At 52.0% G+C, this 18,003-nt stretch overlaps 2 protein-coding genes across 12 annotated transcripts in view; one reads left to right on the top strand and one right to left on the bottom strand.

Annotated features, from left to right (window-relative positions):
* Nucleotides 1-18,003, bottom strand: part of LOC137421372 (uncharacterized) — a 73,920-nt gene that overhangs the window by 35,242 nt on the left and 20,675 nt on the right. The gene's annotated exons all lie outside the window — the stretch shown is intronic.
* LOC137421371 (arf-GAP with coiled-coil, ANK repeat and PH domain-containing protein 2) overlaps nt 9,589-18,003 on the top strand; it is a 34,483-nt gene continuing 26,068 nt past the window's right edge. For 5 of the 10 annotated variants that reach the window (XM_078771469.1, XM_078771472.1, XM_078771468.1 and 2 more), the window contains exons 1-8: nt 9,740-9,878; nt 10,084-10,160; nt 10,685-10,742; nt 11,152-11,271; nt 14,664-14,717; nt 14,985-15,043; nt 16,965-17,148; nt 17,251-17,295. In XM_078771469.1, the coding sequence (XP_078627595.1) occupies nt 10,108-10,160; nt 10,685-10,742; nt 11,152-11,271; nt 14,664-14,717; nt 14,985-15,043; nt 16,965-17,148; nt 17,251-17,295 (573 nt within the window). In that variant the 5' untranslated portion in view covers nt 9,740-9,878; nt 10,084-10,107. Of the gene's footprint in view, nt 9,879-9,994; nt 10,161-10,684; nt 10,743-11,151; nt 11,272-14,663; nt 14,718-14,984; nt 15,044-16,964; nt 17,149-17,250; nt 17,296-18,003 lie in introns of those variants that run through there. The other 5 variants (XM_078771473.1, XM_078771470.1, XM_068107365.2 and 2 more) reach the window with 5 other exon arrangements.

Genomic DNA, 18,003 nt, shown 5'->3' with positions numbered 1-18,003 from the left:
CAAGTAGGCCCGGAGGAAAAACTCGTGGTCTGCCTTGGGCCCCCCGAAATATAAGTTTGTCTTGGGCCCGCATCCCTCTGATTTCGAACAGGTGGGGTATCCGCGTTGTCCCCATAATCCTCTCGAGGTCGCCGCCATGTATTGTCGTTCTCCGCACCTGCTGTTCCCCACCTCCCCTGCGGAGATCTAGGCGAGGAGTTAGGTTCGTGGACCCCTATTCGGTGGGTTAAGGCATAATCATCTGCCATGGGGGCTGCGTCCCACAACTTTGGTACTTTCTTTTCCTGCAGGTACACTTTGATGTCCTCGTGGACACACTGCTGAAATTCCTCCACCAGGATCAAGTCACGCAATGTTTCGAAGTTTTTCCCGACTCCTTTTGACTCACACCACCGATCAAACATGTTTTCTTTCACTCTGGCAAACTCCACATGGGTCTCACTCTCCCTCTTCCTGGCATTCCTGAATTTTTGCCTGTAAGCTTCCGGAACCAACTCATAGGCTTTGAGGATGTGCTTCTTCAGTACCTCATACTCTGCACATTGGTCCATTGGTAGCGCCGAATAAATCTCTTGAGCTTTTCCCACCAGCACACTTTGCACGAGTATGGTCCAGGCCTCCTCCGGCCAGTTTAATTGTCGAGCCACTTTCTCAAAGTGTGGAAAAAATTTCGCGACTCCCTTTTCACTGAACGGTGGAACCAGCCTCACATGTCTGCCCACATCCCAGGTTTTCTGGTTAGGTGTCGACCCCGTCAGCAAGGGTGGTGCCTCTCCCCGTTCTCTCATTAACTCCAGCTCCTTGAATTTAATTTCTTGCTGAAGCTCCATGTCACGTTCCTTTAATTCCCTTTCCGCTTTTCTCTCCTCTGCTTCGAGTTCCCTTGTTTTCATCCTTTCTAACCTTTCCTGGAGTTCTCATTCCCCTCTCCTTTCTTCTTCTGCTCTTTCCTTTTCTGCTTTCCTTTCTTCTTCTGCTAACCTTTCCTGGAGTTCTCGTTCCACTCTCCTTTCCTCTGCTTGTTTCTCTTCTCTCCTCTCTTCTGCTTTCCTTTCTTCTTCTTTGATCCGTTCCTGGCTCCGTAATTGCAACTCCAGTTTCCGGAGCTCAACGTCTTCTGGTTCTTCGGTTAGCCACTCCCAGGCTAACTCGTCCCATGTTCCTAATCCCACCATAGATTGTATCACCGTGGTCTGCAACTCTGCCTTCCTCAAATTAGTTCGGACCTCCAAGTTAAAATGTTTGGCCAATTTCAAGAGGTCCGACTTTAGTAACGCTCGGAACTGTGCCTCACTCGGTGTTACCGCAAAGTTCTGTGCCACAAACGCCATGGTGACTATCGTTAACACCTGTTAACCTTCACCCAAGACTTTACCCCAATTTCCCCCAAAAATTTACCAATTAATACTTAATTAATAAATTTTAATTAATAAAAATATTATTTTATTATTTTATACAAATACAATTTTAGATCCCGGACGTAGACCCAATTGCGAAGCCGCAAATCGTAATTTGGACGAGCCCCCAATTCTGTTACGTGGTCCCCTCGGTGAATACCTGGTCTCGGTGACCCCCGGACCGTGAGAGGAACTTCGCCAGAAAGTTGTATTATATATGCGCTTTCGCCACGCAATCCATATGAATTCCACCCAAGAGAAAACTGATGTTCAAGAATATATTTCAATGGTAATGATACCATACCATTTCAATGATACAACCACGGAGATTTTCCCCGAGCAATCCACCATCAACAATTCACAATCCCCAATCAATCCCCTAGACGAGTAAGATGGCCATCTTATATATGTGTGTCCCCTTCTGTACTCACGACCCCCTTTTGATCTCTGCCCCTCACAATGTCTCTGGGCCCCTCCTGACCAAGATGCTGGTCGGCGTCGCCGCACTCGGGCGGTTGAACGAACCCCGGGTGGACGTGTCTCCACCGGGCAGGTATCGTACCAGGCACCACGGCTGCAGCCCCTCGTGGCCACGCGAAGCGGGTACGGTAAAGCAAGCCAAAAGCCCCACGCCGCTTGCCAGGCATGTTAGGCCCCAACGTGCGACCCGGACGCGTCTTTTTAGACGGTGCCGCGAACGGTGCCAGACGCGGGGTCGATGCACGGCCCCACGTCAACTTGACGTCTCCACCGGGTAAGTACACGTCCCAGTAACTCCTCTCGCCAGACGGGCTTCGGAACGCCGCTTTTCCACGCGGCGCAAGGTCGATCCCACCTTTCGTCGGAGCGGGGCGAGGAAGAAGACTACTCGTCGCTTTTCTTCCTCGTGTCTTTTTTTCTTCCGTTTCCGGTTTCTTTTTCCGAAGGGCTCCTGACCCTCCAACCACAACAACCCTTAATCTACTACACATGGATAAGCAAAGACCTGAATGGTAATTCACATACATTCACATAAATATGTAACAGTACCTCTCCCACCAGCCATAGCTCCTCAGTAAAGGACTTCTGCGACTCACTGGGACTGACACAATCTGTCAATTTCCCGACCCGGATCTCAGTCAACGGAGCATCTTCTCTTCTGGACTTGGTTATTACTAACTTCCCTGAAAATGTCTGCTGCTCTTCTTCTGCTCCAATAGGCTCATCTGATCATGTGCTTGTTGAAGTGGACATCTCTCTGACCATTCTCAGAGAGCCTCCTCAGCGTCGACGAGTCTGGCATTTCACTCAGGCCAACTGGCACGGTCTTCAAGCAGCCATCAATCATCTGGACTGGTCTCCCATCTCTACCGCCTCTGACATCAACTCATCCTGGGAATTCTTCCAAAGTAAATTGCTCTCTCTCATGCACAGATTTATCCCATCTCGTCTTCAGTTGTCATACCCTTCCTCCCGTCCATGGTACATGGAATCTTGTGGTGAGGCTGTTACCCAGAAACAACTTGCTTTCGTCTCCTGGAAAACAAATCCAACGGAAGGAAATCTCATTTCCTTTCACAAAGCCCGAAACAAGTGTCTGTCCACCCTCAGGAGAGCCAGGAAACAATATCTCACCGTTCTCAAGACCGAACTCTCTTATCTGTCTCCCTCTTCCAAATCCTGGTGGCGTCTGGTCAAATCTGTTTCTGGTGTTTGTTCCCCCTCCATCCCCTCCCTCACCTCAAACGGCTACACGGCTGACTCCGCATGTGAAAAAGCTGAATGCCTCAACTCTGTGTTTGCCTCTAAATCTTGTGTCCCAAACCCATCCCTCTCTGTACCCACCGTACCCAGTCGTACCCAGCTGCTCCTGGACTCTGTGTCCTTTCCTCCTGACAAGGTGGAAAAGTTTCTGTCAACCCTCGACTCTGATTCTGCAACTGGTCCTGACGGTATCAGCCCACGGGTCCTAAAATCCTGTTCTTCCGCTCTTTCACTCCATCTCTCTGTTCTCTTCACCCTCTCTTTTGCCCAAAGTCATCTGCCATCTGCTTGTAAATCAGTCAACATCACCGCTTTGCACAAAAAAGGTTCAAAAACAGATCCTAGCAACTACAGACCAATCAGCCTTCTCCCAATTATCAGCAAAGTCATGGAATCCATCATTCCTTCGGATATGAAATCTTTCCTCTTCTCCAATGGCTTGATCTCTGATCATCAATTTGGTTTCAGACCGGGTCACTCTACTCTGGACATGCTGCTTCTGCTTTCTCAACAATGGATGGAAGTCCTCAATGCCAAACAGGAAATTAGAGCTGCCTCCCTTGACATATCACGTGCCTTCGATACGGTCTGGCACCCTGCTCTGCTCACCAAACCCCTCCTCCTTTGGTATCCATGGAAATCTCCACGCATGGCTGGAGGACTTCCTCTCTAGTCGTAGTCAACGTGTGGCCCTGAATGGGGTTCTCTCATTTCCTCTTCCTGTTCAGGCTGGAGTTCCCCAAGGCAGTGTTCTGGGCCCTGTGCTTTTTCTGGTCTTCATCAATGATCTCTTGGACTCTCTTGAAAATCCTCTCTATCTCTTTGCTGATGACTCTACTCTCTGTCGCTCCATTCCTCATCCCTCAGATCGGCAGTCTGCAGCCTCCTTACTCTCTGCAGACCTGGACAAAATCACAGACTGGGCAAACAAGTGGAACATGTCTTTCAATCCTGAGAAATCTCACACTCTTACGATGTCTCTCCGAAAAGACCGACTGGACAACCCTCCCATCCACTTTCTGAATAATCCTCTCCAAGAAGTTCTGTCACTCAAGCTTGTGGGTCTCACTATCTGCCATGATCTTTCCTGGGAAAACCACATTTCAAATCTGGCCTCCAAAGCCAGTCGCCGACTGGGCATCCTCCGTCGTGCGAAGTCCTTCCTTGGCACACCTGAGCTCCTCACCACATACAAGGCTTTCATCCGCAGCTCAATGGAACACTGCTCTGCCATCTGGGCTGGTGCACCTGCCTCACACCTAGCTCGTCTTCACGCTGTTGAAACCAAAGCGTTCAGAATCATTGGAATCTCCCACGCTGAAGCTAACTCCAAGGGCCTTTCACTCACTCACCGCAGGCAGGTTGGTGGTCTTTCCGTCTTCTACCGACTCCTCTCCGGCCTTGCCCCCCAGCTCTCTCTGGGCTCTATCCCCCAAATATTCCTACAGGTCGCACAAGATCTGCCTGCAACCCTCTTATGGTTAAACTGCCAAAATCAAGACTCTCTGCTCACCTTCACTCCTTCATTCCACTTTTCTCCCGCCTCTGGGACAAACTCCTTCACTCTCTTCAATCCCACTCCTCCCTCCAGGTCTTTAAAACAGCTGTTCACCACCATCTCTTATCTTCCCCCATCCAAAACCTTGATCTTTTCTACCCCCGCTAATTTCACCCCAAATCCACATATTCACCCCAAATCCACATATTTGTTATATTATATTGAAGCGCGGTGCTACGCGCTACTTGTTTAGCAAGGAGGAAGCGGACAACGCGGTAAGTTAAAAGAGTCTTTATTGCAAGAGCTCCACTGTAGCACTGGAGCGCTCCGGGCTGCGCGCCCGGTGTATATCCCGAGGCCACGCCTACCCCTAGGGCGTGGCCGCCGCCCACTTGGTGCGCGGAATGATGCCATCATGCCAGTGAGCTTTCGTGTCCGCCACACGCGCCCCCCCCCCCCAGAATTCCCGCGCACCTGGAGGGCCAGTTTGCGGGGCAAACGGATGACCCAGCCGAAGTGCCCTCCGGCGACTGGCGGCGTCCGGGGTGCAGGGATGCCAGCTGGGATGCCTGCGGCTGCACCCGGGATGGGTGCCGGACTGGGGGGCGGCGTGCCGGCGGGGCTGGGCGGTGCCAGGGGTCCGCCCGCAGGGGGGCGGCCTCGACGCAGGGGCCGAGCCACCGGCGGTGGGTGGTCCACGTCGAGGTGGGCCGGTTTGATGCGATCCACTGAGACGTGGTCGGGAGTACCGCCGATGTCCAAGGTGAAATGTTTCACCCCGGTCTCCAGCACGCGGAAAGGCCCGTCGTACGGGGGCCGCAGTGGTGTCTGGTGGGCGTCGTGCCGGATGAAGACGTACTCTGTGGTGCGAAGCTCCGGGGCGACGTGCGTGGGTGGGTGCCCGTGGTGCGCCGTCGGCACCGGAGCGAACCTCCGGGCGGTCTCCTGCAGCGCGGAGCGCTCCTGCGCCGCGGACCATGGTGCCGTGGGGTCGGGGAGGAACTCGCCCGGCACCTGCAGTGGTTGTCCGAAGACCAACTCCGCCGCGGATGCGCGCAGGTCGTCCTTGGGTGCCGTCCGGAGGTCCAGCAGGACCCAGGGGAGCCTGTCGGCCCAGTCGCCGTCGCTGAGGGTGGCTCGGAGCGCAGCCTTCAACGAGCGGTCAAACCGCTCGCACAGGCCGTTGGCCTGGGGGTGGTAGGCCGTGGTTCGGTGCAGCTGGACCCCGAGCCCCCACGTGACCGCCCCCCAGAGCTCCGAGGTGAACTGGGGGCCGCGGTCGGACGAGATGTCCGAGGGGGCGCCGAATCGGGCGACCCAGTTGGCGATGAACGCCTGCGCGACGTCCACCGCCATCGTCGCCGCCAAAAGCATGGCCTCCGGCCACCCGGTGGTGCGGTCCACCATTGTGAGGACATGGGTGAAACCCCGCGAGGGGGGCAGAGGTCCCACCAGGTCCACGTGAACGTGGTCGAACCTACGCTCCGGCACCGCAAACGGGGCCAATGGGGCCTGGGTGTGTCGGTGCACCTTCGCGCGCTGGCACGCGAGGCACGTTCTGGTCCAGCCGCGGACGGCCTTCAGGAGGCCATGCCAGACAAACTTGTTGGCGACCAACCTCTGGGAGGCCCTCGTGCCCGGGTGGGACAGGCCGTGGATGGCGTCAGAAACCTGGCGCTGCCAGCCCGCGGGCACGATGGGGCGAGGCCGCCCGAGGGAGACGTCGCACCAGAGGGCCGTGCCCGCGCCGTCGAACGGCACCTCGGTGACGCGGAGGCCCGTGACGGCGGTCCGCAAGGCCTGGACGTCGGGGTCGGCGGCCTGGTCCGCCGCCATCCGGGCATAGTCCATGCCGAGGTGGACTGCGTGGGCGACGGACCGGGAAAGGCAATCCGCCACCGGGTTCTCCTTCCCCGCGACGTGCCGGATGTCCGTCGTATATTCGGACACGGCCGAGAGGTGACGCTGCTGCCGGGCCGACCATGGCTCGGTGACCTTGCCCATCGCGAAGACCAGTGGCTTGTGGTCGACGAAGGCCGTGAACGCACGGCCCTCGAGCAGATGGCGGAAGTGCCTGACCGCCAGGTGGAGCCCGAGCAACTCGCGGTCGAAGGTACTATAACGGCGTTCGGGCGGGCGAAGCTGCCAGCTGAAGAACGCCAGCGGTTGCCAAGCACCACGCACCCATTGCTCGTGCACCGCGCCCACCACGTAGTCCGAGGCGTCGGTGGTGAGGGCGATCGGTGCATCGGGCGCCGGGTGCGCGAGCATGGTGGCGTTGGCCAAGGCGAGCTTCGCGCCGATGAACGCCGCGTCCATCTGCTCGGTCCAGGTAACGTCACCTTTGCCCGGCTTCCCTCGGAGGGCCTCGTGCAGGGGGCGCAGGAGCTGGGCGATGCAGGGCAGGAACCGATGGTAAAAGTTTACCATGCCCAGGAACTCCTGGAGCCCCTTGATCGTGCGGGGGCACGGAAACCCCTTCACCGCCTCCACCTTGGCCGGTAGGGGGACGGCCCCGTGCCTGGTGACACGGTGCCCCAAAAAGTCGATTTCGGCGACGCCGAACCGGCACTTGGCGGGGTTCACGATGAGGCCATGCTGGCCCAGGCGTTCGAAGAGCGTGCGGAGATGGTGGAGGTGCTCTTCGCGGGACGCGCTGGCGACGAGGATGTCGTCCAGGTAGACGTACACGAAATCCAAGTCGCGCAAGACGCTGTCCATGAGTCGCTGGAATGCCTGAGCCACATTCTTCAACCCGAAGGGCATCCGAAGAAATTCGAAAAGTCCGAATGGCGTGATGACGGCCGTCTTCGGGATGTCCTCCGGCCTGACGGGGACCTGATGGTAGCCGCGTATAAGGTCCACCTTTGAAAAGAAGGACAAGCCCGCCAACCGGGCGGAGAGGTCCCGGATGTGGGGGACGGGGTAGCGGTTGGGGGTGGTGGCGTCGTTGAGGCGCCGGTAGTCCCCGCACGGTCGCCATCCCCCTCCGGGCTTTGGCACGATGTGGAGCGGCGACGCCCAAGCACTCTCAGAGCGCCGCACGATGCCGAGCCGCTCCAGCGTAGCGAACGCCGCTTTAGCTACCGCTAGCTTCGTCGGCTCGAGGCGGCGTGCCCGGGCGTAGACCGGTGGCCCGGCGGTGGGGATGTGGTGTTCCACCCCGTGCTTGACGGCCCCCACCGAGAAGGTGGGCCGCGTGAGGGCCGGGAAGCTAGCGAGGAGGCGGGTGAATTCGTCCGCTGCCGGAAGCGTACCGATCAACCTGGCCGGAACCGAACCGCTCAGCAAGCCGCTCGGCGAGCCGCTCGATGAGCCGCTCCGTGAGCTGCTCAAGGAGCTGGGCAGCGCGCAAGCGAGCGAGCTGAACGTCACGGCCAGGATTCTGTGCTTTACGTCCACCAACAGCCCATTAGCGCACAGGAAGTCCGCGCCGAGCAGTGCCATGGGCACGTCAGCAGTGACGAACGACCACCGGAAAACCTGCCCTCCGAAACGCAGAGAGAGGCAGCGTTTTCCGTATGTGCGTATGGACGTACCGTTGGCAGCAAGCAGCGCGGGGCCCCGGCCCGTGGTTTGCTTGTCGGACGTACTGGCGGGAACGACACTCACCTGCGCTCCCGTGTCGCACAGGTAACGGCGCCCGGATAAGGTGTCCGTTATGAACAGTAGGCTGTTTGAACGGCCGGCGCTCAGTGCCACTACCGAGGGCCGGCCCGGGCGTTTCCCGACCTGCCGAATGAGCACGGCGGGCGACACTGCCGAGCCTCGTGGACGAACTGGGCGTGGAAAAAACACCAGGTTGGCGGCGGAGGCGGCGGTTTTCTCCGCGGCGGCGGTGGTGGGCAGGGTGTGGTGGCGGCCGCGAGGTGTGCATCAGCATCAGCCACGAGGTGTGCATCAGCTTTGGGATGCACGACGGCCGCGCCAAAACTCGCCTGCATGTCCAAAGCCGCGAAGAACTTGTCGGCCTCGGCAGCGAGAGCTCGTGGTTCCGTCGTCGCAGAACCGGCCAACGCGAGGCGTACTCGTGCCGGCAGCTGGCGTTGAAACAGCGCTCGGAACAGAAAATCCGGGGTTTCGTCGCCCATCAGCGACAGCATATGGTCCATGCGGACCGACGGTCGCGTGTCACCGAGCTCGGGGAGGTCCAGGAGGCGGTCGGCCCGTGCGTCCACCGTGAGGCCGAACGTGGCGAGGAGGAGACGCTTGATCGCCTCGTACCTGCCGTCGGCCGGTGGGTTCCTCAGGACCGACACGACGCGGGCGGCCGTGCCGGGCCCGAGGGAGGCGACCACGTGGCAGTACATGGTCTCGTCCACCGTGATGCCTCGAAGTCGGAACTGGGCTTCTGCCTGCAGGAACCAAACTTCAGCTTGAGCCTCCCAGAACTCGGGGAGTTTGATTGTGACCGCGTTGGTTGCGATTGCTGTGGCGTGTTCGGGTGGTCAGCGACGGCTGACCAGAACGTCGGAGGGTCACCAATGAAGCGCGGTGCTACGCGCGCTGCTTGTTTAGCAAGGAGGAAGCGGACAACGCGGTAAGTTAAAAGAGTCTTTATTGCAAGAGCTCCACTGTAGCACTGGAGCGCTCCGGGCTTCGTGTCCGGTGTATATCCCGAGGCCACGCCTACCCCTCGGGCGTGGCCACCGCCCACTTGGTGCGCGGAATGATGCCATCACGCCAGTGAGCTTTCGTGTCCGCCACAATATCACCTTTATCTATCAATATTGTTGAAATGAAGATCAAATAGCTGTATGTTGAAATATGTTGAAAATGTCAAAACTTTTCATGCGGTGTATTTGATTTTTCACGTGACTGTAAATACATCAATACGAACAGTGAACAATACAATATGGGAGGAGTGAGGCCAAAAGGGGCGGAGACAGATCTAAAGTAGGCGGAACCAGACTGTAAGGGGGCGAGGCGAAGCGAGACCGAAAACAAAATCCCTTCAGAAATGAATGTGCTGCCACCTCCTGGCGATCGATCAACTCAGTGAAGGAAAACGAAACAAGTTAAAATTTAACAAATGTCGATTACGAAAGGTCGCATGTATTTGTTTGACCTTGTGATATGATCCGTTTCAAAGTAAAACATTGTTATGAGCCAGGGTTAGCGATTAGTGATAAAATCACGAGCGACCTCTCGCGAGATTTGGTGACGCGCTCCCGCCTGGAGGTTTCTGTGGTAATCCAGGTCCAAAGATTCGCAGCATCACATCCACCTCTGGTTAACCGGTGAGTCGTCCCGGGTTGTTGAGATTTCCCCGATCTCTCACTACTGGTATTCGCTCTGTGAAACCTTATTATTTAATTGCTCTTCACGTCGCTCTTCCTCAATCGTCACTCGTCGGTGCTGACGTCAGAGCGCACGACTCACTGCTCATTTCCCTTCGCCCTTTTCGCTGGTTTTCCCGACGTGGCCCTTTCACGCCCCGAACAGGAGCCTGGAGGCTCGGGACTCGCCATGACTTTCACGGCTGAGTTGGAGGAGTGTCTCAAGGACTCGCCGAGGTTCCGGTGAGTGTCTATGTACACTTTGCGTCAGCGGACAGCTGTGTACACCTTGCGTACACGTCATCGGACAGCTGTGTACACCTTGCATACACGTCATCGGGCAGCTGTGTACACCTTGCATACACGTCATCGGACAGCTGTGTACACCTTGCATACACGTCATCGGGCAGCTGTGTACACCTTGCATACACGTCATCGGACAGCTGTGTACACCTTGCATACACGTCATCGACATCGGGCAGCTGTGTACACCTTGCATACACGTCATCGGGCAGCTGTGTACACCTTGCGTACACGTCATCGGACAGCTGTGTACACCTTGCATACACGTCATCGGACAGCTGTGTACACCTTGCATACACGTCATCGGGCAGCTGTGTACACCTTGCATACACGTCATCGGACAGCTGTGTACACCTTGCATACACGTCATCGGACAGCTGTGTACACCTTGCATACACGTCATCGGACAGCTGTGTACACATCGCCGGAGCACGCCCGACTCCGTGCGTTCTGTCCCCATTCAGGGCGTCCTTGGAGGTGGTGGAAGTGGGCGTTGGAGATCTGGAGACCAAGCTGGATAAGGTATGAGGACCCCAGGGGGTCGTGCAGGTGGCTGTGAGCACCGCATCTCCACCTGCCACTCACATCATGCATGATGGGCATTGAGGATGGAGTCAATGAATGCACCAATAATGAACCCTGGATAGGTGTACCCCTGGATATACCCATCTGTACAGAATGTGTATACCCACCAGGGGTACACCTATCTAGGGTTAAAAACAAAAGTATTGTTGGAGGACTTGGCACTCATATTGCTCTTTTCCACCTCAACACAAGGGTCGTTGTCCACGTGCAAAACACTAATCCACTTGTCCGGCGATTTGGATGTGTGTAACCATGCCAACCGGCAACAATTGAATGATTGTCATGTCTTACTCATACCCTCTCATGGGAATGTTTTTTTTCCATTTTTTCCCTTTTTTCACTCCAGCTGGTGAAACTCTGTGGAGGGATGATCGAGGCGGGCAAGGCCTACAATGTTGCCAACAAGCATTTTCTGGGCAGCATAAAGGAACTTGCCGGCCATTGCCACAATGACAATCTTCTTGTGGTAACCTTGCATTCACTGCTTTCCCCTCCATGGTGTTGCTGAACAGGTGTGCAGGTAGCTCTTGTGTGCTTCATGCTCACCTGGCAGATTGTAGGGTTGAAACGCTGCGCGCTGTTGCCCCAGTAAGCGCTTCCTCTCCTTATTTGGATTTGTTTATTTACTTTGGCTTCTCTTTTTTGCCACCAGGCTGTTGTAAGTCGATGACTCGTATCCACTTCCTTGATTTATCTGTCAGGAAAAGGAGAAGGCGTCCTTCTGTCCGTATGTGTATCCGTCACGCTTCATGCTGAAGGGTTCCTGCTGCAGAAGCATAATACAAGTAGTACCGTTGGAAAGCTAATAATCGATTTACTTGGAACAAAATTCCTGTCTGCTTAAGCATAACAATTCGTGTTTTAAAAGTCCGTCTTTTGTAGGATTGAAGAAGAAGCGGGAATGTGAGCTTAATGCAGCGGTTCCAACGGTAATATATATTATGCTATGACAGCAGGAACCGTTTCGGACATAGAAGGAATACACACACAACAACTACCACAACCACCACCGCAACAACAACAACTGCATGTTGCAAGACAAATCATTTTTCCTGTGTTTTACTTAATTTTATTACATGCACCGGAAAGTAATGTCCTTTTTTAAGCTCTGTCCACACCTTTAAAAACGACATTACTTTCTGGTACACCTAATACATCCTCATTGACACTCGGACTTCACAAACTCGTTGACGGGAGAGTCACGTGCTTGGTGTCAGTACTTCCAAATGCATGTTCTTAGCAGGATCCAATTATACTTCCGCCACGGACGAGTTTATGTTTTCACCCCTGTATGTCTGTTTGTCTGTGAACAAGATGTCTCAAAAAGTTGTGGTTGGATTCGGACGACATTTGGTGGACAGGGTGGGTGTGTGACGAGGACAAATCGATTTGATTTTGGTGAAGATCTGGCTCCGGATACGAGGATTATTTAATTTTTAAGTGATTCTTCCCAATTGAGTGAAAGGGCCAAAAACTATACAGTCACGTGAAAAAGTAAGTACACCCCATGTAAAGTTTAGACTTTTTCAACATATTTCAACATACAGCTATTTGATCTTCATTTCAACAATACTGATAGATAAAGGTGATGTAATATAACAAATATCATGAAACATTTACATTTTGTAGTCCATTGTATAATTTAAATAAACATAAATGCAAATTTCGCATGTGGAAAAAATAAGTACACCCTCGGCTCTAATAGGTGGTATTGCCCCCTTTGGCAGAAACAACCTCAAGTAGGCGTTTCTTATAACTGTCTACCAGTCTCTGACATCGACTGGGAGAAATTTTTGCTCACTCCTCCATGCAGAATTCTTTCAGCTGTGCGATGTTTGAGGGGTTTCTTGCATGCACAGTTCGTTTCAAGTCCCCCCACAGCATCTCGATGGGATTTAGATCCGGGCTTTGACTTGGCCATTCCAGAACCTTCCATTTCTTTCTTTTCCGCCATTCCTTGGTGGATTTACTGGTACGTTTAGGGTCATTGTCATGTTGCAAGGTCCACCTTCGGTTGAGCTTCAACTCTCTGACAGATGGCCTCACATTATCCTCAAGCACCCTCTGGTACAATGAAGAATTCATAGTGGATTCTATGATGGTGAGCTGCCCAGGCCCTGATGCAGCAAAGCTGCCCCAAACCATAATATTTCCACCACCATGCTTTACAGTTGGTATCAGGTTCATGTGGTCAAATACTGTCTTTGGTTTTCGCCAAACATGTCTTCTCGTACTGTGGCCAAATAGCTCTACCTTTGACTCATCTGTCCAGAGCACATTGTTCCAGAAGTGCTGGTCTTTGCCAAGGTGTTCATTGGCAAACTTTAGTCTTGCCCTGATGTTCTTTCTGGACAGCAAAGGTTTCCTCCTGGCACACCTCCCATGTAGATCAAATTTGTGCAGCCTCTTACTAATGGTAGACTCGTGCACTTTGACATCAACAGTGGCAAGAGCTACCTGTAGGTCCCGTGATGACATTCTGGGGTTCTTCGAGACTTCTTTCAGCATCTTGCGGTCTGCTCTCGGGCTGAACTTGCTGGGGTGGCCTGGCCTGAACAAGTTTGCAGTTGTTTGGAATCTTCTCCACTTGTAGATGATCTTCCGGACAGTCGAATGATTGATTTCAAATTGTTTGGAGATCTTTTAAAATCTCTTCCCAGACTCGGGAGTTCCGCCTACTCTTCCCAGCATCTATAACCTTCTTTCTGAAGGCCTCAGTGAGGTCTTTTGATCTAGGCGTGGTGACGCCGCACACTTCAACAACAAAGAGCAAACCAAACTAAATGTCTACAACACAACAACATGCATTTTAAGGCCATGTTCCCTGCTAGAGCGGGCTTGACTAAACCAAACTAAATGTCTGAGGTTTAAATAAGACAGGTTCCTCCAAGATCCTCTCTAACGATGTTCTAATCATTTGCACCTGAGCTGGTGGACCTGATTCTAATTTTAGGTATTTGAAGTAGTGATAAATGTGGGGGTATATTTACTTTTTCCACATGCGAAATTTGCATTTATGTGTATTTAAATTATACAATGGACTACAAAATGTAAATGTTTCATGACATTTGTTATATTATATCACCTTTACCAATCAATATTGTTGAAATTAAGATCAAATAGCTGTATGTTGAAAAAGTCAAAACTTTACATGGGGTGTACTTGCTTTTTCACGTGACTGTATATAGTAGGATATCTCAAAAAGTAGTGGACAAGTTATGACAAACCTGATTAGGTGGACGAGTTGGTTCGATAACAAGAACAACCCGATTAGATTTACTGCTCCCCCCCCCCCCCCCCCACGCCTCCTCCCCCCAAGCCCTCTCCCTCCCACACATCTCCCTGCTCTCAAATGTTATGTTTGTGTGCTTCCCCTTCTCTCCCCATCTTGTCTTCCGCTCCCTCTTTTTATATATTTTGTTTGTCTGATTGATTTGTTTGTGAAGTAAATGTTAGCTCGTTCACGAGCCTCGATTCAGTATACAAAAAAAGAAAAAAAAAGAAAAAAGACTTTGGTTCAGGTCCGAATCCAGATCCGGCCTCTCGGTGGGATACAAAACATAAACTGTTCAGCCTCGTGGAGGTATGTGCTCTACCGAGTACCGTTCCAGTTTGTAATGCGACTCTGCTCAGAGCCTTGAAGACCTCGAGGGTGCAACTTTTCTGGACGATAGTACCGCTCATGGGACATCCTCATCGGCTATCGTTCGGAGCCAAGTTGAGAGCTTTTCTCATCGCTGTTAAGTAGCGTTGAGTGCTGATGCGCCAAGTCTGAAACGTTTTTTGATCATTTTGTGTGCTTGGTTACGAGTCGTTTCCTGAAGGGATCGAATGAAGCTCTCGTTGCTTCTTTCACAGGATACTCTGAAGCATTTCTCTGAAGGACTGGAGGAGCTGGTGGGATATCATTTGGTGCGTTGGTGTTTGTCGTCCTTCACTTCGGCATCTTTTATTCCATGCTTTATTTCCTTTCTTTCTTTGTACCGGGTACTTGTACGTGTCCTTCTCATGTCTGCAAGTGTAGCTGTGCAAAGATGACCTTTCATAAATTGGCATTGATAAGAAAAACAGGCTTGTGCCAATTGTTAAAGAAGTTTCTGTGTTTTGTTCACCTGTGTCTGTGTGAAGTTGTCATGCTCAGGTAGAGCACTCATTTAACACTCCTTATTTTGTATCCAGATTCTTTATGATCAAGCTCAGAGGTGCATCCGGACCAATCTACAGACTTTCATAAAAGAGTGAGTTTTAAAACATCATGATGTACGATGATGAGTTTACTGTGATTCCGTGGGTTGTCCATGTATTTAAATAACTAGCAAAGGTACCCGCCCTACGGGCGGGGCTTCAATTGGGAAGCCCAAATGAAAAGGTAAAATATCAGAAATTGAAGGCTTTTTTATTTTAAACGATTCATATAAACATCCGTTGAATCATATCACACGCAAATCATCAAAATCTAAACAGTACATGGCTAAAAAACAGTACATGGACGATCACGTACAACGTACGTCTCGCGTCTCGCTCGCTCTTATGTTGTCCCGATAATGATCCTTCAGCAGGTTCACCGACGGAAACCTTGTTACGACTTTTACTTCCTCTAGTATAGACAGTCAAGTTCGCTAATCTTTTCGGTGCACCGGCACGAGCTGAGAACGGCCCGTGCAGGGGCTGATCCAAGGATCTCATCAAACCGTCCGATCGGTAGTAGCGACGGGCTGTGTGTACAAAGAGCAGGGACTTGATCAACGCGAGCTGATGACTCGCGCTTACTGGGAATTCCTCGTTCGTGGGACACTGTCTCAAGCCCCAGTCCCCATCACGGATGGGGTTCAGCGGTTTACCCGAACCTGACGGCGAAGGGCAAGGTACATGCTGGCCCGTCCAGTGTAGCGCGCGTGCGGCCCCGGACATCGAAGGGCACTAAACGTTCATTAAACATTAAACGTTCATTAAAGGATTACGAAACGAAAAACATTACGAAATTCCGTTCACACCGTCACGTCAAACACTACCGTGAACACATACATCGTCACAATGAGAACATCGTCACAATGAACGTTATGCGAACGCGAATGTTATGCGGGAGTCCGAACCTGAGAATGCTGGAGACCAAAGCTGAAATTGGGAAAACTAAAACGCCTATTTTACTCCTGGAGATCCCAGAATTACCCACCCAAAATATCTTTGCGATCGGTTCAGCAGTTTTTACGGTACCTTCGAACAGACAGACAGACAGACAGACAGACAGACAGACAGACGGACATTTGGTGAATTATAGTAAGATCGTCACAATGAACGTTATGCGAACGCGAATGTTATGCGGGAGTCCAAACCTGAGAATGCTGGAGACCAAAGCTGAAATTGGGAAAATTAAATAGCCTATTTTACTCCCAGGGGTCCCAGGATTACCCACCCAAAATATCTTTGCGATCGGTTCAGCAGTTTTTACGGTACCTTCGAACAGACAGACAGACAGACAGACAGACAGACATTTGGTGAATTATAGTAAGATTTGTCCATGAATGGTGGACAAGACTCCTGAGATTTAGGCAATGGCGGGTGATGCCCGATGGCTTTGAGATGAGACGACAACTCATTCTTTCAGTGACGGTGATTGGATGGTTTGGATGATGGGAGGAAATCGTTTGAACTCTTTCTCGGGCTTTGAGGACGTTTTGACCATGCTGACGATAACGTGGCTCGATAACATGACCTTTTGCCGTCTCGTTCCAATTTGGATGCAGGTGCTCTGCAATGAACTTGCTCTGGAATAATGAGGAGATATTTGTCCAATCTGATTGGCAGGGATGATGAGGAGGACTAGTTGACTGCCGCACTCGCGTGACTGATCCGGATATGACCGTTTCTGTTGAGCATAGCTGCATTGTGGGTTTTCTCCAAATGCTGATGTTTCAGGAAGCACTCGGATGATTTGTTTTTTGATATATTGGGCCTTGCTCATCGAATTTTAATTGTCATTGAAGTGGTTTTTCCCCTTGATTGTTCTTGAAGAGTGGTTTAGGACGTTTGTGCAACTTATATGGGCTTAAAAATAATTGCTTTGCATATCATGTGACTTTAATGTCGTGCATTTATTCAAATGTTTTCGACTCGGTTTTGAAGGCCAACGTAGCCATTGTAGCTCTTCGCGCTGCGCAGGGACGTGAGGGGCTTCAAGGAGAGTCGGCGTTCGTTCGAGCGAGCGGCAGAAGAGCTGGAAATAGCTCTGGCTCGGCACGTCCAGGTACCACGTACGCGGCCACACGAGGCGGAGGAGGCACGCAACCTGTACCTCGCGGCTCGCAAGTCGTACAGGCACACTGCATTGGAACACCTCATTCAGGTATGCCCACATAGCCACACACCTCATCGAGATTCGTCATTGGCTACACCAATGATCCCGTGCCGGGTATCTCCATTAATATGACTGCATGTGTCCCTGCAGACTCACGATGTGCAAGCCAAGAATAAGTTGGTGGTTCTCGATTCTGTAAGTATCCGCAGCACAACATTAGTTTCTTACATTACACCGCATATCAAAAGACTGTCCTAAGAAATGACCATTTTGATTCATTAATAAGCGGCTCGTGTCGAAGATGTCCAGCTTGTACAGAACTCTTCATCCTCCTGATTCTTGCAGATCTTCACATGATTTATTACTTTCACCTGCACTCTCACCTTTATATCTTAGTCACGTGAAAAAGTAAGTACACCCCATGTAAAGTTTAGAATTTTTGTCCCCCGTCGCACCACGGAGTGAAAGGTGGACTATAGTTTTCCCCTCCGTCCGTGTGTCCGTCCGTCCATGCGTGCGGGCGTGCGTGCGTGCGTAAGCGAAGGACCGCATTCGAATTTGGTGTGTGGGTGCAACCCACGTCAAAATCCAAGATGGCCGCCGCCATGTATGTCTGATGCCATGTATGTCTGAACCTTGAGTGGAATATTTTGAAAAATAAGCGAAGTACCAACTTCTAATCTGGTGTGTGGGTGTATCTAGGCATAAGGAAGAACCTTATTGAAAATTGGGTCGCCACGTCAAAATCCAAGATGGCCACCGCCATGTATGTCTGAACCTTGTGAGCGGAATATCTTGAAAAATAAGCGACGTACCAACTTCTAATCTGGTGTGTGGGTGTATCTAGGCATAAGGAAGAACGCTATTCAACAGTGGGTCGCCACGTCAAAATCCAAGATGGCC

Source organism: Myxine glutinosa, chromosome 2 (assembly GCF_964187855.1).
Source record: "Myxine glutinosa chromosome 2, kmMyxGlut1.1, whole genome shotgun sequence".
Lineage (NCBI taxonomy): Eukaryota > Metazoa > Chordata > Myxini > Myxiniformes > Myxinidae > Myxine > Myxine glutinosa.
Note: the sequence above shows the minus strand (reverse complement) of the source record. Positions and strands in the feature narration are given on the sequence as shown.